The sequence below is a fragment of the Trachurus japonicus genome, chromosome 5 (genome assembly GCF_045865225.1).
Source record: "Trachurus japonicus isolate A0001 chromosome 5, Traja_1.0".
Classification (NCBI taxonomy): domain Eukaryota; kingdom Metazoa; phylum Chordata; class Actinopteri; order Carangiformes; family Carangidae; genus Trachurus; species Trachurus japonicus.
Genome location: NC_140911.1, coordinates 5,689,839 through 5,714,879, shown reverse-complemented (window position 1 = coordinate 5,714,879; position 25,041 = coordinate 5,689,839). Strand labels below are relative to the sequence as shown.

General features: G+C 39.3%; 1 protein-coding gene across 1 annotated transcript; it reads left to right on the top strand.

Annotated features, from left to right (window-relative positions):
- Window positions 1–1,287: 1,287 nt before the first annotated feature.
- On the top strand, window positions 1,288–11,207 carry c1galt1lb (core 1 synthase, glycoprotein-N-acetylgalactosamine 3-beta-galactosyltransferase 1, like b). Its single transcript, XM_085775747.1, has 4 exons — window positions 1,288–2,189; window positions 2,434–2,728; window positions 8,074–8,738; window positions 10,518–11,207. Exons 2-4 carry the CDS (start codon window positions 2,476–2,478, stop codon window positions 10,863–10,865), a joined length of 1,266 nt encoding a protein of 421 aa, XP_085631873.1. The 5' UTR covers window positions 1,288–2,189; window positions 2,434–2,475; the 3' UTR covers window positions 10,866–11,207.
- Window positions 11,208–25,041: the final 13,834 nt, after the last annotated feature.

Below are 25,041 nucleotides of genomic sequence, written 5' to 3'. Positions count from 1 at the left end.
ATTGAAATTAACAATTAACACCAATCACAGTACTGGGAGCTAGTCAAAGTACTTGTGACTAAAATCAACAAATATTTTCATTGTCAAAATGTCTGAGAAATATTTTATGTTCAGTTGATCAGCAGAAAACAACAAATTGTGTGTAATACTATGACAGAAAACTGGAAAATATTCACATCTGAGAAACTGGAACCAGTGAATTTTGTTCAAGAAATTATCGTCATTCAATTAATCAGCTCTTTTCAGCTCTACAGGACTGGTTGGTGTGTCAGTCCCCAAAGTTTCAATATTACCGGCAACGGGTCAAAAACAGCGATACTACATAAAAAGACAAAATAAAATAATGTCATATCACATCCTGGACACATGAATCTTCTGCAACGTTACTGCACAAACTCCTTATCTGTTACTGGTTTGTGTGATAAGAATAACCATTTTGGATCTACAACACTGAGAACTGAATGTAATATTGCACCCGGTAGGTAAATATTTGGTGTTGGTATAAAAAGTGATAACAAGTGATAAAAGTGACTGTTAATAATTGAAGAATCAGTAACGTTTTACTTTTTTGCAAGCAAATGAATGTACAACCCAGTAAGGCAACTAGTACACTTGTGCAAAAAAACAAAACAAAACATGAACAGACATTGAAGAGATAAAAACTTGTTTAAAAATAAATACATATACAAAACATAAGATATAAGAGCATGAAATAAAACAAACATCAAATAAACAGACCAAAAGAAGGTACATAGACTTAAAGTAAAGTAAATAAATTAGTATTAAAATGTTGAATTAATAACTGTTACGCCTCATTAGGGAGATCATGTTTGAAGCTGAATAGAGGTATTTTTGGACTCCATAATTTTTAGGGACTTAATATAAAGTTGAAATTAATTTAAGAAGCATGTGAAGACGGGTGGGGTCTTTGCAGATTTGGCTTTATGAATAAAGAATTTGGCAAAGATTAGTAAAACATTTATCATTTATCAAGTCCAATTGTTTGTCCTAATATAACACCAAAGGTTATACTATTGTAGTCTAAAGCAGGCATTGCTGAGTTTTATCTTTTTAACCAATAATCAACCAATAATTTCCAGAACAGCTGGGTTTGTAATAAAGGGGTGCTGTGTTGTTTCAATGTCACCTTTACAGAAACACATGTTGCTTTCAAATTCAAAACTCACTGCAGCACCTGAATTGTGCCCGCATGACGCGCACGCGCACACACACGCACACACACGGTGCTTTTCTTTTGAAAAGCTTGACCGGAAGTAGCCCTTAGTGCGCGCACACACCAAGTAGTAGTAGTGCGGTCAGTTGTCTGACTCGCTCGGTGTAGTTTACACGGCGGCACCGTGGGAGGATTTAACGTCGGTGTCTCGGTCTGGCCTCTACCGTATTTTATTTTATTTTATTTCCTTTTTTTAACCGACCTAAAGGGCGTTTCCGAGTCTCGGCTCATCGCTCGTGCTCGGTCCGCTATAACTGTCACTGTGACGTTTCCGTTAGCTCCGTTCTGTGGTTGACTCGACAGGGAAAAAAGACCCTCGAAGTTAACGTTAACGTTAGCAGCAGCAACGTTCTGTGGTTGACTGGACAGGAAAAAAGACCCTCGAAGTTAACGTTAACGTTAGCAGCAGCAGCAGCAACGTTCTGTGGTTGACTGGACAGGAAAAAAAGACCCTCGAAGTTAACGTTAACATTAGCAGCAGCAACGTTCTGTGGTTGACTCGACAGGAAAAAAAGACCCTCGAAGTTAACGTTAACGTTAGCAGCAGCAGCAACGTTCGTCGACCGAATAACGGACTACTGGGGTCAGCTAACGGCTAACGGCTCCCGCTGCTGCCGGGTTAAAGAGGGACATTAGAAGATAGTTTCTAAAATATATGTGCCATATGTGTGTGGTTTTTTTAGTTGATGTGTTTTTATTCTTTGATAACGTAAATCTGGCTGCCTGTAACCGTTAGCAACGGTTCAGAGCGGCTAGCCGAGCCGAGCTAAGTTGGGGCACCGAGTGTTCGTGGTTCAGACTGGATCCATGTTGGATCCGTGTTGCCTCCTCGGTTAGGTTGGTAACGTTAGGTGGGTAAAAGTTGACGTTTCCTTTCTGCTCTGATGGAGTAGCAGTGGCAGTGGCTGATAAGAAAAAAGCTGCTATGGTGCCTGCTGCTGCTGCGGAACAGCTGGTGAGTAAGTGAACTAACGTTACCACACCTTCAACAACAACAACAACAACAACAGCAATACACACTAATTTATATTACAGTTACAGTTCCCATTTTGTCGTTTCCTCCTCTCTTTCTCTGGCACCAGCGTTTGCAGCTGCCTGCACAAATGTGGTGGTGAAGTTGTTGGGTGAAACTTTTTTTTTTTATACTATTCTCCTCCTCCTTTTCTTCCTCCTCCCATCTCATCTAATCTCATCTGCAGCACTTTCCAAGTTGAAGAAGCCCTGACAGAGAGACAGACAGCATGAAGGCCCTCGGATCCAGGTTCTCCTTCTACGCAGGCTTCGTGGTGGGAACCTTCACGCTGTACGTGTTTCTGCGGCAGCTGTGGTTCGAGAGGACGGTGTCGGCCCAGCAGCCAGGCGGTGGCGGCGGCCTCCTCTTCAGCAGCCTCCACCATGACGACCACGACCACCAGCAGCAGATGGAGGAGGACAGGAAGGTCTGGAAGAAGGAGAGATCTGCTCTGTTCAACCTGAAGCACCCTCACCACACAGGTAGGTTCATATGCAAGCTGTTGACCTACATGGACACCACATATTCAATTAATTTTACTATTAAAGCAGAAGTAAGCGGAATATTTGTGTTAATATAAGTCTTAAATAGTTATATTTTCCGACAGCAATCACTTATATAGAGTGTTTGGTCTGAAACACAGGTCTGTCAGTCACTCTGCTCTGCTGTAAGCCGAGGAGAAAACTTTGCTTGTATCCTACAACCTTTATCCAATGAGGAGAGAGAACGGCACAAAGGGGTCGGTCCTCTCTGTGTGTGCAGCCAAGGGATGCGCGTGAATGTGGTGACGTAGGGACGAGGGCGGGGACTGCTAACTCCATCGGCTGACAAGAAGTTAGCCAAAACCACCGGATCGCTTACTTCTGCTTTAATTTTGCTATTAAAGTGTGTCCAAGCAGATTTACCTCAGTAGATAAATAGTAATAATGTTGTGACAGATTATTCCCACACTGTGCAGCCTACCCATGACACCATACATAAGGGAACTTGCTTGGTCACACTTTAATTCAAGGATCAAATGCTGCCATACAACTTTTTTTTTTTTTTTTTGTTACCGGACCTTCTTGAGTCACTAGATCAAATTTCCGCCTTGACACTCTTGTGTACATTCCAAAGTACACAACACTCACCCAAACGTCCAGCTCCGACCTTCTACATTTCCAAAGTAAAGTCTTTCCTGAAACACAATCAGTGACACACAGACTCGTTTTATTTACAGAGTATTTTTGTAACTCTGTGTGCCTGGAAGCAGGAAATTAAGTTGCACCATAAACTGCAGTAAAACCCGGAACAATCCATGGTGCATTTACTCTTATTTTTTATTTTTTATGTAACCATGAAGTGACACCCGCTGAGATTGAAATCTATTTTCCAGCGGAAGCAGCAGCGCACAACATGTCATAAAAGCCTTAAAACATTTACTTTTGCTTCAGAAAGTCTCTGTGAACTCAGGTTGGAGATTCATAATTCATTGTGTTTTTATTTTTTAACAAGAATATTGAATTAAATATTGAAAGAACAAATGACAGAATTAGATTAGACCTAGATTATCTTTATTTTTTCAAGTGTTAAGATAGTGACTGTAACTTCTTGGCTCTCTATCAAATTTGACTTCATGGAAATCATCATATTAATATTATTATTAGTAGTAGTAGTATTATCATTATTATTACGAAGTCAATTTGGCAGATTTTAGCTCTCATTGGGGGATCTCAAGGTGCCTCCACCTTGAGTTGTACAAATTATTTAGTACATAATCCAAGTAAGAAATACTTACCAGAGCCACTTGAATACAGTCCATATATCATCTGTCATGAAAGCAAACAAAACTCGATGTGCCTGTATCGTCATGGTGCCCGGCAGAAGTTGTTTGACTTAATTCCAGGCATTGGTATCTTTCTGTCAGATAACCACAACACACCCATGCAAACAGAAGTTATTTTCCGGGGTAATGTCTTCAGAGAGTGAAAAAATACCTGAAAATTATTATTTCATTTTCGGCTTTGAGCAAAGGACAAAAAAGAATAATGTGCATTATTATTATTATTAATAAGAACTACTAATGTTGTATCAGAATAACTGCACAGATATTTTGATAATATGTCGTACCTTTATGCTAAGACAATACACAAAAAAACAAATCAGGTTATTTCCATGAGACGTCCTCGTTCGGCAGCGTCCACATTTCTCTACAGATGCAACAGATACAGTGACGAGTCCACAGAGCTTCGAATGAAAAGACCAGATGTTTGAATTTATAAAAAAACAGAGCCAGAGATTTTTCTCCACAGATTTATTCAGCTTCTTTGAGTTGTTTCTTCTTTATAGTGCCCGGTAGCATTATGTTTACACACATTGAATTATTACTGTTTTTCTAAGCTTCGATGTGATGATGTTTGCCTCCGGCCTGGGTGATGTCTGGCTTCTAATTTGTTAATGAAATGAGCTCCGCTCTTTACTCTGCTGCTGCTGCTTCATTATCTTGGTATTCACTCTATAATTTTTTCAAAAGATTGTAATATAATGTGTAGATCAGAGGTCTTCAACATGGGGTCCGTGACCCCTAAGGGGTCCGCTGAGGTACTGCAGGGGGATCACCAAATTTTTGGTTATTTAGACAATTTTCTCAAAATTGTTTAGTTTCCACAATTATGTTCAAAATAAAAATGTCAAGAACAGCATGTCTGCATGATTATCATGCAGTCGACAGACACTGATGATATTGGCATTGGTATCAGTTATCAAGGTCTGTTTATCCACCTTTTTCCGAACGTCAAAAACGTAGCCTGTTTTGCTCTTCCGGTGGAATTTTATGTTAACGTTTCCATTGTTTCAGTAGTCGCGGTAAATGCATGGATTTTTTTTTTTTTTTCAATGAAAATCTGTAAAACGCATGGATCATCACACCAGCTTTTAACAATAGATATCACACAAATTGATAGGGCTGGGTATCACTAGGTACCCCACGATACGATACTATCACGATATTTTACCCACGATAACGATAATATCACGGTACAGCGATTCTGCGATTATCGATATATTGCAAGAAATTTCATCCACGATACATCACGATATCTGTGTCACTGAAGAAATTCAGAATTTATTAATTGCACTGAATCCATTTCACATGAATTACAAGTCAAGAATCAAGAAAAAACAAGTAAAATAAAGTGTACTGCACACTGTACAGTACACTTTATTTTACTTTACTTTATTTTACTTGTTATGCATCTTAAAATCCGAGTTGTATGTACATCAGATGATAGTGATAATTCATGGGACAAACTGAGTCAAAACAATGTAATTCAAATTATCCATGCCATTTTATACAAGTGCAAGTTACAACAACATATTTCAATTGGATTTAGGTCTGAAACATGATTTATCATTTGAAAAAAAAATTTAAAAAAAAAAAAAAATTTAAAAAAAAAAAAAAAAAAAAAAAATATCGATATTTAAATATTGAATATCGATATCGTATCGCGGGATAAAGTATCGCGATATATCGCCATATCGATATTTTAGCCCACCCCTACAAATTGACATCCGTGTTAAAAGCCAGCGTTAATAGATCCATGCGTTTACCGCAACTATGACAACGACTGAAAACCATGGAAACGTAAATGTACAATTCCACCAAACCGGCAAAACTTACTTCCGGTTTTGTCCATAGATGACGTCGGAAACTTGTGGATATATGGCAGTGGCACTGCCCCTATTCACTGTTGTTGTGCCTGTTTGAAATGAAAATACATTAATATGAACCTGTTTATTATTTGAATAGCTTAGTATTGAATGCACAATAGAAAGGTGTGTTTATACCTGGCACTGGACACAGTTATTATGAAACACAGCTTTATACATTATACAGTAGGGGGTCCCTGCTCCATCTCTCCGTCAGTTTCGGGGACCTTCTGAAAAACGTTGAAGACCCCTGGTGTAGATTAATGAAACAGGAGGTCTGTATTATAATTGGATATCAATTTATTAGGGAGGGAACAGTTCACTTGTCTCAGTTCAGGGTGTGTTTGTGTTTTTCGGTTCAGGGCAAACAAAAGAAAAGGCCTTGTGCCAATAACCACAGAATTGAAAAAAAAAATGTTTTGTTATCATTTGGATCAGAGGTGGAGTGTTGAGTGTGTGTCAGCGTGAGGTGTGGAGAAGACGAGAGGAGGAAGGAAGAAGAGCGAGAGGATCGCCTCAGTGTCTGTGACCTGATGATGACGAGTGCGATAAGATATGAAAAAAAAAAATTGAAGAGAAAATTGCAAACACAGTGATACTTTTGTTGGCTCAACCACAGATGTCTGTGATACTGTGTGTCTGTGTGTGTGTGTGTGTGTGAGCTTGCACACACGCACACACACAGAAAGCATCATTGGCATCTGTTGGCGCCATCGTGAACAACACAAGAATCGCGATGGGTGAAGTGACATGATGACCTGAACTGATGTGAGCTGTGCTCAGAATACTGTAAATGCAACAAACCCTCACAGGTAGGAAATTAAAAAACTTCCTCAAAAACCTGTTCAACCTGCACACGAGGAAATATTTTAATGTGATAACATTCCAGAGGGAATTTTCCAGCCTGTGAACCGTCATTTGTTGAGATGTCAGAGTGTAAATGAACGTGGTGCTAAATAATTAAGGCTTTCCACAGATCTGATCGGTTATATAGGATCGGCCAATATTTCCTATTTTATGCAATTTGTGTCATCGGCCGTAACGTCTTAAATAATTCACCGATCTGATCAATGTCGTGTTGAAACGTTTTGCCGATGGCTTGTGTTTTTTTTCTGTCTCATTTACTCCGAAGAAGTTCCACAGCACTAACGTGTTTGTTTACTAGTGACGATGTTGCTAGGTAATTATTCAAGATTCAAAAAACTTAAATGTCTATCACAAATTGACAGGGCTCAAAACATAAACGCCACAAAGACATAAAACACACATTTAAACCAATGAGACGTGTTTGTTTTGCTTTAGGCTTGTCACTATATCAGAATTTCAGTAGTCGATACCAATACCAGTAAATGTTAACATTTGTCAATACTTTTGTGATACCACTATTATAAAAAAGAAAAAGAAAACAGAACCCATGTGCGTCTAAATTTATTAGGCTACGTTATTAAAAAGAAAACCCCCACTGTGCTTCAACAACTTCTCACACTGCACAGAATTTAAAGAGCAGCAGAAAGAAACATGAAGTAAGAACAGAGTTAAAATATTAAATATGGCTCAACACAAACGGAAAGTCATGTAGTTGTTACTTTGATCCCTCAAGTTGCTCAACAAGTGAACTGTTGTTTTCATTCATTTACTTTAACGCTGTGTTCACACACACTGGTACCAAAATGATTTTATTTTTCAGCTTGGATGTTTTGCGTTTACACACGTTTGTTTTTTTCTCTGGTCCAAACCAAAGAGCGTCATGTTTCCATGACAACTGACCTGAAGAAGGACGTGTGGCACGTCATGTTTACACGATGAGCTCAAACTCAAATGGGAGTTAAACTGCAGCTGCACCGAGACCACACGCTGCTCAGACTTTGACTCGTGTACTGTCCACGTCGGTCCCGACAGCGATCGACACGGCAAACAACTAATCGTTTTACATAATCGACAGATTAATCGATAATGACAATAATCGTTAGCTGCAGTCCTAGTATGGATACTGTTATTACTGTTTGTCATGTGTCTGTAAAGTGATGCGGTCTTGTTTTGTTCTGTGGTTTTCATATGACGATTCAGTCTCCTTCCCCCGGGGGACAATAAAGTAGATCTTATCCATCTTATCTGATCTCTAACGATCCGTGTTTCCCAGGTGAGGACAGCCGCATGGCCGACGACCTGTACAAAAAGGTGCGCATCCTCTGCTGGGTGATGACGGGTCCCAGCAACCTGGAGAAGAAGGCGCGGCACGTCAAGACCACGTGGAGCCGCCACTGCAACGTGGTCGTCTTCATGAGCTCCGTGGACGACCCGGACTTCCCCACCGTGGGCCTGGGGACGAAGGAGGGCCGGGACCAGCTGTACTGGAAGACGATCCGAGCCTTCCACTACGCCTACGAGCACCACATCGACGAGGCCGACTGGTTCCTCAAGGCGGACGACGACACCTACGTCATCGTCGACAACCTGCGCTGGGTTCTCGCAAACCACACGCCGGAGGAGCCGATCTACTTCGGCCGGCGCTTCAAGCCCTACACCAAGCAGGGCTACATGAGCGGAGGAGCCGGCTACGTGCTGAGCAAAGAGGCGCTGCGGCGGTTCGTGGAGGGGTTTAAGAGCAAACAGTGCACGCACACGACCTCGGTGGAGGACCTGGCCATGGGGCAGTGCATGGAGAAGATGGGCGTGCTGGCCGGAGACTCCAGAGACACGGCGCACCGGGAGACGTTTCACCCCTTCGTCCCCGAGCAGCACCTCACGGCCAAGTTCCCCAAGAGCTTCTGGTACTGGAGCTACTGCTACTACCCAATCTCAGAGGCAAGTGATGTGCTACGACGCCGCAGCTCCGTCAATATTTGAAGAGATAATGTTGTTGGCTTACAGAGCATTGCATTGTTTGCTTTAAAACTGGTACAGGACGATTTGACAGTGGATTGTTGACAGTAACAACGTGTCTTTGTTTGATGTGGTTTTGCCGGGGAGAGTTTGTTTGTTGTGTAAACTGAAAATGATTCAAGTGTATCTTTTAAAGCAGAAGTAAGCGGAATGTTTGTGTTAAGTAAGGGATAATGTATAGTTTGGAGGTTGTTATGGAGAAATAAACCCCGACAGGTCATTCAACATGAAGGGGTTTATTTCTCCATAACAACCGACCAACTGTACATTATCCCACTTATTACACGGTTTACGAGTGAAATAATTAATTTGAAACATAATGTTGATCAAAATACGACTTTCATCGATTTAAAATTGCATTTAGCGAATCTGCAAGACCGGTCACTTCCGCTGTTTTGCCGAGCCTCCTCCCGTTCGTGCATTTGAAGCCTTTGATAATCAATCAGTGGATCGATAGATTACCATACACGTGTTAAGATGTGTGTATTGTGTGTAGTCGTATCTGTTTATGGGGTGCGTTTGTGTCGCGGAGCCGCGGTGCCAGCTGCACCGAGACGAGAGGAGAGCTGTGACACCGGGTCTGAGGCTCTGATGCAGGTTTGGTTTCCAGCAGCGATGTGGAAGGAGCCTCCACTCTCTCTGTAACAAGTTACAAGTCGTTTATCTCTAACATCACTGTTAGTCCGGAGCTGTTTAATGACGGTAAAAATGAAACACAAGGTAAATATCCTGCATAGTTTCTCTTTTCTGTGCTGCGCTGATCAGAGCGGCGTCCTTAGCAACGGTCTGTTATACTTGACGACGGTCTGTTATACAGAAATAACAGACCGCAGAACGCAGCGCTGGACCAATCAGAGCAGCATTTAATAGAGCCGTGTAATAATAATAAGTTAATATAAGTCTTAAATTGTTATATCTTCCGACAGCAATCACTTATATAGAGTGTTTGGTCCGAAACACGGGGCTGTCAGTCGCTCTGCTCTGCTGTAAGCCGAGGAGAAAACTTTCCTTGTATCCTACAACCTTTATCCAATGAGGAGAGAGAAGGGGACGAGGGCGGGGACTGCTAACTCCATCGGCTGACAAGAAGTTAGCCAAAACGACTGGATCGCTTACTTCTGCTTTAACTATTTTCCTTGTTACACACAATTGACGACACTTCAAACCACAAGAGGAGCAGAAACGTCACATTATCTCAGAGCACAATGAAATAAACCTGGAAGATCGGACTCATTTTAGTTCAGGGGCCACAAACGGCACAATTTGATCTCAAGTGGGTCAGACCAGTGAAATAATAACATAATGACCTATAAATAATAATAATAATAATAATAATAACCTTTAAATAACTAGAACTCTAATTCATACAAAACATTATGAACGACCTGAAATTTCTTGAGAACAATACATGCAATTTTTAACGATATTATGCCTCTTCTGTCTTCTTCTGAGGGAGGGAGGCAGCTAAGCTATTTTAATTTGACCAAGTAGTGTTCTTTGTTACTTATTTTGGACCTGAAAATGAGTAATAAATTTCTACTGTGCTGAGCTTATTGTGGTATTGTATGGTGAGATTTTGATATTATGACATGCCTACAATAACGCAACAAATATCGTACCGTGGACTTGTTGAGATATCGTGAGATTTTGATATTGTTACATCCCTATCATCATCATCTTCTTCTTCTTTTTCCTCCTCAGGGTCCAAACTGCTGCTCAGACGTGTCGGTGTCGTTCCACTACGTCGACGCTGCTCACATGTATTTGTTGGAGTATTACACCTATCACCTGCGTGCCTTTGGCTACCGATACCGCTACCAGCCCCCGACCCCGCCGGGATTCAACCCTGAGCAGTCGGGCTCCTGGGGCACCGCAGACATCGAGGAGGACGTGGTCGTGGGGAAGAGAGGAGGAGGAGGAGAAGGAGAAGGAGGAGGAGGAGGAGGAGGAGGAGAGGGGGAGGAGCTGTCCAGGACTGTGAAGGGTCAGGACTCAGACGCCCCCCCTGCAGCGGGTAAAGACCCTCCTGTTGCCTCGGTGGGTCAATAACTAACCTAAGGAGGAGACGTTTGCTTTTTATCGTCGGCTTCTTCATCCTCGGCTCATATTTCTACAGAAAGACTTGATGACACAGCTCGCCGCTCCTCAGGAGGAGAGTCAGGACTTTATTATTAACCTTGTGTCGAAGGTTTCTGGAAGCGTTGGTCATCGTTCCTCGGGAAAAGTTTTTCTCTCTCTGAAAGGTTTGAGTTTGAAAAATGGTACGAAACCGAACTGAAGCAGCCTGTTAATGCCAATCGGTCGATACATTTCAACATCTCAACTGTTGCAGAATTCACCGAAAATATAATCTGTGATGAACAAACAAAAAAACACACACACACACACACACACACAAAAAAAACAGTGCGACAGAATCCCTGTCACCAACTTTAAAGGAACCATATGTTGGTTTAAGTCGTTGTGGTGAAGCTGCTTAACTAATTTGTATGATTAATTAACCAGATGATATTTGATCAAAGTGCCTCGCCTGGTGCATCCAGTGGGAATTGGAGAATTTGTTGTTGACCAGTGTTTTTGTTAAAGTCTGACTCCCCGTGTCGGAGTAAATCCTTTTTAACTGGTCGGATGCTGCAGGGACGTTGTGAAAATTATTATTATTATCATTATTATCATTATTAATCAGCTGTTATTTAATTTTAGCTCTATGAAGATTAATCTAATGAAAAACCTCTCATTTATTGTCTCAAATCTTCAGCTTTGATTTCAGTTTCAGTTCAGTTTAAATAAGGAGGACTGCAGCTGATCATTCATTTCTAACATTGATTACCGATTTTCTTCTTGATCAATTTCAGTTTGGTTTGTAAAAATGTACGAAAACAGTGAAAATTAATATTTCCTAAAGCCTGAGGTGACGATCAATAACCAGTCAAATAAAATGTTTACTATCAGGTCGGAGGGAAGTTTGATGTTTCACGATTAATAATTGCACATATTGTTATGTTCAGCCACTAATCGATTGATAATTAATAATCATTCCCACTCTGTAAAAAAAAAAAAAAAAAAGTCTGTTTCTTGTTGTGCAGCAAAGTCTTTATTTGCACAGATGATTGAATCATTAAAACCGATCACGTCTTGTCACCGTCCAGAACATTTAAAACCCCAAACAACAAAACACTCTGTTACTTTTATGTCCATAGATTAAAAAGTCCATGTGACTAAATTAATTAATAATATTATAATATATTAGTTAATATGATTCAGCCAAAGAGACTGAGGACAGAAAGAAAAGAAACTATAATTTATAAAATTAATAATGCAGAGACTGTTGATGTATTGATGGCTGTGTGTGTGTGTGAACAGGTATTGATCCTTCCTGAGAGTAAACACACCTTCATTATCCCAGCTTCACACAGCTGGAGGTTCGTCCTGGTTCTTCCTAACACATCTGGACCTGAACCCCCCAGTCGACTCATTAGCTTGTGCCTTGTAGATTGAGATTGTTTGAGCCGACAGCTGCACTCACACACACACACACACACGACTTTGCACTGTGACGAGAGCGACAACCTGAAGTGAATCCCTCCAATGTAACAATGTCAGTGTGGCCTTTGGGAATCCAGCTGTTTTGAGCAGCTGTTTTTTTGTTTTTGTTTGTTTTGTTTCTCTCTTTCTTTTTTCTCTGAGTAGGTGCGATGTTTTTCTTTTATGCAATTGGAGTTTAATGAATATTGTATTTTTTTTAAATCATGGGGGCGAAGCCAGATCTTTTTTTTGTTCGCAGGGTTCCTACACAAGTATGGAGAAGTATGGAATTTGATTTTATACATTTCCAGGTCTGGAAAAGTATGAAAACTATTGTATAGAAATATATTTATCTTATTACTTTTTGGGGTTTAGTCATATGTGAAGTTATTTGGGTTGATTATTTCGTATGTGCTATTAGCTACAATCTCTTGGAAATTATTTGGTGACGTAACTGCATCTAATTACTCAAATGTCACAAATTTATTTGAATTTTTTTTAACCGAGAAGTCTGGAAATTGGGGTGTGGAAAAAGTCGGGAATTTTGACATTTCAAATGTGTAGGAACCCTGTGTTTGTTTGTTTTGTAGTCGGCACATTTGTGTTTTCTTTTTTTTTTCTTCACCACTTTGTCAGAGAGCTAATGTCACGAGAGAGAGAGCGAGTTAAAACCAAATACAGGAATCAAACTGAACATATTTGTAATTTACATGAAAATCAAATGCACTTTTAAGTGTTAAAATTGCAGTTTTTATTCTTTATTTTCTTTTTTGTTTAACCACTTGAACCAGGGGTGTCAAACTCATTTTAGTTCAGGCGCCAAAAACAGCGCAATTTGATATCAAGTGGGCCGGACCAGTAGAATAACAGCATAATAACCTATAAATACAAAGAACTTTGAACTTTTTTCCCTTTGTTTTAGTACATTATTAATATTCTTTTACAAAACAACATGAACAACCTGAAATTTCTTGAATAAATATGTGCAATTACAACTTTTCACATTTACACTGAATTTGTCCCGAGGGCCTGATTGTTTGACACCCCTGACTTAAACCTTTGACTCTCCGTGGTTGTTGAAGTTGTATGAGGCGATGATGATGATGATGATGATTATGACGCCTATAAAAATGCCTTTTTGTAAGTGTTTCCTTCTGCACATGAGCACAGAGCATGTTCAGTCCAGTTTGAACCAAATCAGCATGTTCTTGTTGTTGTTCTGTTGAAGTTCCTGCACATGTTTATTTACGTTAAAGTGAGATTCCAGCCTTTCGGGACTTTTCAGCAGCAGAAGAAGACAACGACGACGACGTCTCTGCCCAAAAACCGAACACATGTCACATCTGTTTCTGTGACTTCTTCTGAAACTTCTCTTAAACTTTCCTTTGAAGATTTTACTAAAGAGAAAACTGTACAGTATACTGTATTTATATTTCAGATTCATGTATTTATGTTGGTATTGAAGCATGAGTCGAGTCGAGTCGATGCTCTGTTGACTTCCTGTGTGTGTGTGTGTGTGTGAATGAGTGAGTGTGTGTGAGCGCGTGTTGTGTGAGCAGGTTTTTTTTTCTTCTGTGAACAGTACTTTAATCATTACCAATAAATACATATTTTATTGTACATTTTTTGTTTTTTGGTCGGTGCATCAGCTGAGGTGATGTGATGGTGGAGAAGCATCAGTGACGTCAGAAAGAACAGGTGTCGCTCGGGAAACCTGCAGAGAAAAGAGCGAGATCGACGTCGTGTCGGGTCGATGGGTTCATTCAACCTCAGACCAGATGATGGTGAGTTGTTTCTTTTTTGTTCTCACCTGGTGATGAGTCATCAGTCCTGTTTACACCGACAGGTTGTTCCTGTTGTGCACAGAAAAAACACAACACAAGAAAGAAAAAGACTTGAATGGACGACCTGCAACTTCATGTAGATACAGTACCACGTAAATAGCGGTGATACTCAAGTATCGATACTTCTAATACCAAACGTGTCAGTTTTAGGATCGATACTCTCACCAGTCTGCACTAGGGATGTCACAATTACTTGTTTTCACAATTAATCGCAGTATTAAACACCATAATTATTTAATCGTAAAGGTTCCTAAATACCGTCACTTTCCGAAAATTATTATTATTATGTTGGAACCGTGTCGGCAGATCAGCGCAACAGAACGACAACAAAGTTACACAACAACTGACTGTAACTTTGTTTTCGTTCCGTGTGAGTGAGGAAGACTGATTCCCTCCTAACATACGTATGTTTGTGTACAATATTTACAATACATTGTGCTCATGCACGAGATACCATTGGATGTATGATGTAAACATGGAAGAACGTCTCGCAGCAAATCTCACGCGTGTGCACAAACATCAACACAGCCACTGGGAGCTGCTGCTACAACAAGGCTAAAAACAGAGATCACATTAATTTTTTCCCAACAACCTTTTCATGTGGCGGCTTCAGGACACTTGGGTCAGTACAGACGAGCAGTATGGAGGTATCTGGATGTTTCATAGTGTGTGTTTTGGACCGTTCAAAAGTGAACTCTGAAAGTTCTCCAAACCCTTCCTTGGCATGACGGTGAGTAGATGATTGGTGAATTATTGAATTTGGGTGAAGTATCCCTTTAAAACAAAAGTCTTGGGCTGTCAATGGGCTAAATCAAACTGAGATGAGTTGAAGAGTGAAGGTAAAACAGCAACAAGTGCTCAGCTTCTCTCCTCAAGACTGTTGGAAAACAAAAACCGTTGCCGGTGACAACCTCATGAGCTGATAACAGAATCAAAAGTCACTTTGATAGACGGATAGATAGATAGATAGATAGATAGATAGATAGATAGATAGATAGATAGATAGATAGATAGATAGATAGATACTTGTCCTCCTCAGCAGATCTGCCAGCACCTCCTCTTCGTGTCCTGTAACATCAACAACACAGTTTATTTATCTTTTACATCATGTAGTTATTGATCAGCTCATTGATCATTGATTTCAGCTTCAGGTTCTTACTTTTTCTCGACACTGGGACGTTTCTGTTTCTGTTTCTGTGAGCTGCAAACAAACAGTTGATCGCGTGTGAGTCAGAGTTATTTGTATTGTTATTTGTTATAGTTATTGGTGCTTTATTGGTGTTAATCTGTATACAGTGTATGTATATATATATATATAATTGATGATAACTGACGGTCTGTCTGAGCTGCTCTTCTCTTTCCCATCAGACTGACGAAACTGTCGTAGTCAATGTCGTTGACCCTCTTCAGCTCTGCAGCCTGCCCCACACAGCGCTGGAGGAGGAGGGAGGAGGAAGAGGAGGGGCAGAGGAGGGAGGGGGAAGAGGAAGAAGGAAGAGGAGGAGAAGGGAGGAAGAGAGGGAAGAGGAAGAGGAGGAAGACACTTATAATATGTTTTCATAATCTATCATGTATCATAAACTTGATACAGTCACCGCTACTTTGCCCGGGGCTTCACTTCTTTTATTTACTCTGATAACAGTAACTAGTTGTTAAATCCACCACTGGTAGGCTACTGGGATTTCAAAATAAGGGCACACAGGTTTAAAGGGATAGTTCACCCAAAATTGAAATTTCACTCATTATCTACTCATCCTCATGTCGACTAAGGGCTGGGAGAAGTTTCAGAGTCCTCCGTGCCTTCTCCGAGTTACAGGGGGTCTCGGCATAGCAGTGCATGTCCATATAACGGTTGCAAATGGATACCAACTGTCTTCGTAACAAAAAGACACACCAGAAAACATCCAAATACCTCCATGCTGCTCGTATGTAATGTCCGTCTTGTATTGAAGCCCCGAAATGAGAAATTGTCCCGAAAAAAATTAAACAAGTCAATATTTCAAGCTTGTTTTATAGCGGAGGCTCCTCTTCCCAGTTCGTACAAATTTGACGAACTGGGAAGAGGAGCTTCGAGAAGCTTCTGAAATATTGACTTATTGAATTTTTTTCGGGACAATTTCGCATTTCGGGGCTTCAATACAGGAGGGACATTACATACGAGCAGCATGGAGGTATTTGGATGTTTTTTGGTGTGTCTTTTTGTTACGAGGAAAAGTGGTATCCATTTGCAACCGTTATATGGACATGCACTGCTACGCCGAGACCCCCTGTAACTCAGAGAAGCCACGGAGGACTCTGAAACTTCTCCCAGCCCTTAGTCGACATGAGGGGGGGGAGATAATGAGTGAAATTTCAATTTTGGGTGAACTATCCCTTTAAACATCATAAAACATTTCAACCGTAATGCACTTCTCACTATCTGGGCGTCATTTTTCCTGAACAGGTGATTGGCCGGTGGGCGGAGCCTTTTACTGGACACAGATCAATCCTGAGAGCTACTGTACCCGTGATACTTCGTGAAACCGGAAATCCAGGGTTAAGCCTGAAGATACCTCGCTGAGACGAAGCTTCGTGGTAGCTACAGGCCTCAGGTCAGTGTCAGTGTCAGGTTGAGTCTGTTCCTGTGTCAGTGACCCGTCGGTTTCCTCTTCACTCCGACTCCCCACAGGAAACAGCAGCAGCAGCAGCACGAACAGAGGAAAGGCTCTGTCCATCGTTCAGCAGAGACTCTGAGGGACACACACACACACAGTGGTGGACAGTAACGGAGTAAATTTACTAGAGTACTGTACTTAAGTACATATCCAGAGGATTTGTACTTTACTTGAGTATTAGATTTCTTTGGTACTTATTACTCTTACTTGAATACATTTCCAAGACAAATATTTTAACTTTTACTCGAGTTAATTTCTAGGAAGGCTGAAAAGTACTCGTTACTTTCAGGTCTGCTCTTTTTTCTTTTTTTTTCTAAAATCCTATTGGACACAAGCTGTGTTTGTCAAAGAAGGAAACCCTGACCCCTAAAAGCAGCACATCAGTGCAGCTGCTTTCAAAGAGTTAATTCTCAGAAACAAGAGTTAAAAGGTCCTTAAATTCATTTAGAAAAAAATATAGTAATTCATTGATGTGAAAAATAAGAAATATACTCTTACTCTTATTTTTTACTTAAAGTAAATTTAAAAGCATGTACTTTTGGATACTTAAGTACCTTTAAAAGCAAGTACTTTTTTACTCTTACTCGAGTAACATGTCGACTGAGCTACTTTTACTTGTAACGGAGTAAATTTTGACCAGTAGTATTTGTACTCTTACTCAAGTAGTGGGGTCGAGTACTCTGTCCATCTCTGCACATACAACGCAGCTTGTGGTTTGACAGGTCAAAAACTAATAATAATAACAATGTTGATTTGTGTTGCACTTTTCAAAACTGAGTCACAAAGTGTTCAACAATATAAAAGAAAACAGCAAATTAAGACATTAAGTCAAATGTATATAATTTTATATATTGTTATCATAAATGGTCACAACATCTTGTACCATATGAAAAAGCACCATAATAAAACAGATTTCATATGCGATAATCATGTAAGTGGCATGTATCACTCTGGATATTGGGACATACATGTATATAATGAATTAAGTCTTAATGGTGTAATCAATAATAATAATAATAATAATAATAATGACAATATTAATTTCATCCATTTGTCGTGCAGCAGCCTCTTCAACACGTCATCAGTCTCGGTCTCTGACGCTGTGAATCAGTGAATCTTTCAAGGCTTAATAATAGTAGAAACATCCCATAATATGTAGCCTAGTGTTCAGCTCCAAAATAAAGTTAAAATAGTTTTTCCTCTGAATCTTGTTTCAACAAAAACCTTCACAAAGTCCAGATTTTAAAGCAGAACAGTTTCCTCAGAGTCCATCAGTTTTAGCTTCAGTGTATTTTATAAATCGGTCGGTTATTAATATCCATTTAAGGTCATTAAAGGTCATTAAAGGATCAGGTGTGGATCCAAAACTCAGAACCCTTTTTTGTGTGAGTGGATTACAGCTAATTTACAAATACAGACATCAATAATGTAAGAAATAAATGTGAATTAAAAGACATCCACTATAATAATAATAATAATAATGATTGTTACCGTAATGTTGAGCAAGTTTCACTTTCACTGACTCAAAGATGTTTAATAGACATCAAATAGAGACGAGTTAAATGGATGTTTTCATTTTTAGAGTTTAAAAATCCATTTGTTGATGTTAAATGTGCAAAATATAAACAATAGAGATGATAACAGAATAATAATTAAGGATAGATGATTAAGAAATAGTGATTGTCTCCAGAAGAACAAAACAAAAAGAAAGTGGAGCTGTAGTTTACAGCATCTTTGACAATTGTATAGATTTTATGATCTGTCCTCTCAGAGATCAAAACGTTTTGTTAATGTCAATCAGTTTGTTGATTGATCCGCTACAACATGTGATTATCACCTGACATTGATCACGACAACCTGCAGTAAATGAGAGAAACTCACCTGTTAGTGTCGATTCAAACTCCCAGTCTGTTCCCAGTCGGTTCCCAGTGTGAAACCAGCTCCACTGCTCCTCTCAGCTGCTGCTGCTGCTGCTGCTTGTACTTATTACAGATGTTCAGCTCATTATGATCCAATTAGAGCTCCACCCCTCCTACACACACACATGCGCCCATGGATACATATGTGGATGCAAATATAATTGATTAATACCATTAAATGAATATCTATCTATCTATCTATCTATCTATCTATCTATCTATCTATCTATCTATCTATCTATCTATCTATCTATCTATCTATCTATCTATCTATCTATCTATCTATCTATCTATCTATCTATCTATCTATCTATCTATCTATCTATCTATCTATCTATCTATCTATCGAATTCACCATAAATATTGATAGAACTCATTTATTGACGGCTGGTTCAATAAATGGGTGATCAGGAGGTGGAGATCAGTGTTTTAGGAGAAATTCTGAAAAACTATAAAAAAGCCCAAACTTCACAACAGAAATAGAAAAATGTTTACAATCTGATACAAAAACTGGTTTAATCTCAAACTGATTTGATTCTTTCATTCATATGCACATTCACCACACTATGAGATAATCATGTGTAATTATGTAACATTACGACACACGAAGCAAATACTTTGAACTACTTGCGCTTTTGAAATCCCTCCGCCCAGCAGCCGTTTCTGGAATGTAGTTCCGGCCGCATTCGCCTCTAAAACAACTCTGTGTCGTAATGTTACATGATTATTTCATAGCGTGGTGAATGTGCATAATATGAATGAAAGAATCAAATACTTAAAGGTGATGAAGGTGATGAACCTACTGCTATGACTATAGGGATTATGGTGAGAGGAGGATCTGACTAAAATGTTGAACTATCCCTTTAAACAATGTTTTACTGAGCTCTGGTCCTCATATGTTTGTGTAACGACATTAAACGTGTGTGGGTTTAATTTGTCGTTGACCCCGTGTCCATCTGAGCTCATGTCCTCCTCAGCCTGATGTGCCCTCTGCATTAAGGCGACGTGGAAAGTGCACACGCCCTCGCAGGCCCGGATGTCACGGCCGCGCCTGGCTGCTCTGTGATTGGCTGCCAAAATAACCAAATAACTCCCACTCTCTCTCTCTGTGTGTCAGTGAATGAATGAATGAGCTCAGTCTCGTAGAAACGTCCTGACTGAACCCACACACGCACACACACACAGGTTGAGTTCATGACAGGAGTAAACAGAGGAGAGTCTATTTGTTGTCTGTACAGATTTAACCTTTGAAAAAAAAAAAAAGATTTAAAGGTCAGAGTGTGCACAGAGGAGGAAGAGGAGGAGGAGCTTCGTCTCAGGAGGAAACGACCCGGCGTGTGCTGAGGTCGATAGAACGTGGGCGACTTTAGGAAATTTACTTTTTTTTTTTTTGTCATTTACTTTTTATTAGTTTCGATTTTACATGTAAACAAACAAACAGTCAAACAGTCAACATGAGACCTACAAATCTGTACAAAAGTATCAAGGGGAAAGTAAAAGCGTACATAAGGGGACTGGTAAACACCTCCAGTCGAGAAATCGAGAGAAAAAAAAAAGTAAATACATAAAAAATATTCTGATAATCCAGTCTGAAATTACCTGAAGTCCGGTCTTATGGTAGAGACATATGTAATCCATGTTTGCCAATTATCAATAAATACCTCTTTTTGTGTTCTTAAATTAAAAGTAATTCTTTCCATTACATAGATGCTGTACACAATATCAATCCATTCATCTACACTAGGTGCCTCCCTCTTCAGCCATTTCTTCGTTATTGATTTCTTACAAGCCACCAGTAATATTCTCAACAAGTATTTATCTTTGTTCCTCCATACCAGTTCCTCTAGATCTACCAAATATAACAAATTAAAGCAAAAAGTTATTTTTGTTGAAAACACAGTCTCAAGAATTTGATGTACTTGCAACCAAAATGGGGTCACAACAGGGCAACACCAGAATATATGATAGTGATTCGCCTCTTTGCTTCCGCAACATCTCCAACATTCTGTCTGATTGGAATATGATCTCTTTTGATATGGAGTGCAAAAATAGCGGATGACATTTTTCCATGTATATTCTCTCCAGAGTGGAGAATTTGTTGTTTTCCATTGTTGTTTAAAAATTTCCTTCCAGTTCTCCAGAGAAATTATGATGTTGCCTTCAGTTTCCCATCTTGATTTTACATTAGCTGTATTTTCTTTGTTAGATGATTGAAAACTTGTGTATAATTTTGAAATTATCTTCTTATAAGGTTCGTCTTTATAAGCTTTTACAAATACCTGTAGAGTATCATTTTCAGGTTCATAATTTTTTATAATTTTTTTCCCAACATAGTCTCTTATTTGTAAATACCTGAAGAGGTCCTGGTTCTGTAGGCCAAATTTGTCCTTGAGATCTTGGAAACTTCTAATCGTACCTTTACTTATTAGTGAATAGTATGTTGTAAGTCCTAAGGGGGTCCAATCCTTGAATCTATGGTCGTGTTGACTAGGTGTAAATTGTGGGTCATAAGCAAACCATTTCAAGATTTCAAATGTCTTTTTAAAATTGGACTGTTTTGATACATCACTCAAAAGCTTTAACGAATTAGTGATCCATGGATTGTCTTGATCAGTAAGGTGTTTGTGTAGTGATGGATCCCCAATCAACGCAGTGACTGGGAATCCTTTTCCCATTGTTTGTTCAATATTTTTCCATCTAGCCTTGTAACTAGGAGTACACCAACCTATTAAAGGTCTAAGTTGGGCTGCCTTGTAATAGTCTTTTAGAATAGGAAGAGCTAGTCCTCCTTTTTCTTTTGAGAGCTGGAGTATCTTATATCGTATCCTGGGTTTTTTCCCAGCCCATATGTACCTAGAAATTAATCTGTCCCATTCTTGAAATTGTTTTTCTGGTGCTTCTAAGGGTAATGACTGAAAGAGGTATAAAACCCTTGGCAGGATGTTCATCTTGATGGATTCAATACGTGAGCTGAGGCTTAGGTATGGTATCAGACTCCATCTATGAATATCTTCCTTGATTTCCTTAATAAGAGGTTTATAATTGATTTCTGCTATTCTTGACAGGTCTTTAGGAATATGTATTCCTAAATATTTTATCGATTTTTCATCCCAGTTTAACTGAAATTTCTGACGGAGATCAGTAGGGGGATTGTAACCAAAACTAAGGATCTGTGTTTTTTGAACATTTAATTTATAACCTGAGAAAGAGCCATATTCATTTAAACATGTCATTAATGCTGGCAAGGATCCTGTTGGATTATTTAGATATATTAATACATCGTCAGCAAATAACGCCAGTTTCTGATCATCTACCATTTTTATCCCCTCAATTGCTTCATTTTGTCTTATTCCTTGAGCTAAAGGCTCGATAAAAATAGCAAAGAGAAGAGGGCTCAATGGGCATCCTTGTCTCGTTGATCGTTCAAGTATAAATGATTCTGAGAGTTCTCCATTAATCTTCAGCCGAGCTGATGGGTTTTTGTATAATGTTTCTATTGTTTGTATTATTGTATCATTAAAGCCAAATTTTTCCATTACTTTGAATAGAAAGGTCCATCTTACAGAATCGAAGGCTTTTTCTGCGTCCAAGCTTACTATCATTGCCTGGAGATTGTTTTGGGTGGTATGTCTAATAATCTGCAGTGTACGTCTTATATTGTCTTGGGTTTGTCGACTTTGAATAAACCCTGTTTGATCCAAATGTATGATCTGTGGCAGAATCTTGTCAAATCTTTTAGCAAGGATAGAAGTGAACAACTTATAGTCTAGGTTTAGTACACTGATTGGCCTGTAATTAGTGCATTCTGATTTATCCTTTCCTGGTTTTGGAATAACCGATATTGTTGCTTCCTTCCAGGAAATTGGAGTCTCTTTTGTCTGCAAAACCCAATTAAATGTTTTCACTAAAATAGGTGTCAATACCTCTCTTAGAGTTTTGTACCATTGTGCTGTGTATCCATCAGGACCTGGGGATTTATTTGTTTTCAGTCTTGTTATGGCGTTTTTGACTTCTTCTGTTGTTATCGCTGACTTTAATGTATTATTTTGAGTTTCAGAAAGGACTGGCAAATTCACTGATTTCAAAAAATCATCCATTTTGCTGTCATTATCTACCTGTGGTTGGGTGTATAGTTTTTCATAAAAAGTTTTAAAACAACTTTTAATATTATCGATGTCATGGTATGTTTGTTTAGTCACTGGGTCCTTTATGGAATATACTGTATTATCTGCTTGTTGTTTTCGCAGTTTAAAGGCAAGGAGTCGAGCATGCTTACTGCCTCCTTCATAGTATTTTTGTTTGGTGTACATTAATTTTTTTTGAATTTCCTGTGCATATATTTCTTCAATTTCATTTTTTTAAATTTTCATCTCTATTTTTATATTTGAGCTTAATGAATTTTTATGCCGTTGTTCTAATATTTCTAATTCGTTATAGAGTTTATCCAGTTTTTCCTTCCTGCGTTTCTTAAGCAAGGATGTCATAGCAATTAATTTGCCTCTCATTACTACCTTGCATGCGTCCCAAAGCACAGTCGGCGACACCTCTCCGTTATCATTAAATTTTAAATATTCCTCTATTTCGTTTGTTAAATGTTCTGCCGTGTCTTTATTTAAGATACTGGAGTTCAGTTTCCAGAGTGTTTCTTTACGTCTAGTTCCTATGTTCACTGACATATAAACTGGGCAGTGGTCTGATATATCCATGCATCCTATGTGACATTTTTCGACCCACTGTTTGTCCTTCTTAAACATCAAGAAATAGTCGATTCTTGAATATACCGAATGTGGGGAGGAGAAATAAGTGTAATCCTTAGTTGTCAAGTTATTTTCTCTCCATACATCAACTGTATCTAATTCTGCCATTAAAGTGCGTGTTTTTTTAGCAGTGTTATTGGGTTTGCGCATTCTCGTACCAGAGGAGTCCAAGTTTGGGTTTAAAGTTAAATTGAAGTCTCCTCCACAAATTGTTATTCCCTCTGATTCCATTATTATTTTGTCAAATATTTGTTGATAGAATTCCCACCCTGACCCTGGTGGTACATATACATTATACAGAGTTATTAAAACACCATCAATCTTGCCCTTAATCAAAATAAATGTACCCTCCTTGTTTGTTATTTGTGTTAGATGTTCATAAACAATATTCCCTGAAATCAAAATGGCCACACCTCTGTTGTGTTTTGATCTATTCGAGGATGAAAACACATGCTTAAAACCTTTCCTTTTAAGTTTCTTGTGTTCTATTTCTGTGAGATGCGTCTCCTGCAGGAAAGCTATATCTATTTTTTCTCTCTGTAATTTAGTTAAAATTTTGGTCCTCTTAGCCGGTTTAAGAATCCCGTTAACATTCAGAGTAATTATTTTCACCATTTGTCTGATGGAGTAAAGTAACTTAAAACCTCCCTATGTACTGTATTACCTTCGATTGTCATTGCAGATGTATGTAGGTCTTCAGAACTGAAACAAAAGGGACAGAACAATGTCCCAACAGAAATACGAACAAGAACAGTCTCTTCCGTGAGTAGGGAAAACATTATTCCCTTTGAGTCCCTGTTGGTGGGTAGGGGGATATTCCTTTCCCAACGGACGGGGCCCCCCCTAGGGGTGGAGTGGTCTCTTCCATTCCTCCTAGACATGTCCAACATTAGTCTAAATGTAATCCAGCCAGTCGGATGCATTTTCCTGTGCATTTAGTAGTGACCAAGCAGTTTTGTAAGGCTAGAGAGGGCTATATTTTAGAGGGGTTTGTATGAAGAAGGCAGAAGATAAATAAGAAAAAAATGCAAACCTTGCATCTTAAAACTATATATTATGGATTTTAAAAATAAATAAAAAATACAATAAAAAATAAAATTGAATATTTATTTGCCCTTATGTTAATCAAAACTGAAAATGTCTCTTTCCTGAGTGATGTCCTTGTGTGTCTTTCACCCCATAGCTTCCTTTACTTCAACCTGTAGCTCTTTTAGATTCAGTCCTGCATGGTCACTTATCTGTCTCATCAGCGCTGTGTTTCTCTCCTGAACCCCTGCAGCCTCTCCCTCGCGCGTGTTGCCGTCTGGTTTCCGTCATCTCTGGAAGCTACGTGTTGCCATGGAAACGCTTTTCGGATACATTCCTCCATGTTCATGTCCGATGTGACTTTCGGAGTCTCCACGTCTATTCCTTGTGCCCTCAGGGCGAGTGCCGCCTCCCGGGCACTCTCGTAGGTCCGGGTCCCACTGCTCCAGTGGATGCGGATTCTTGCGAGAGGGGTCTGGAAACGTACTCCTTTTTCTTTT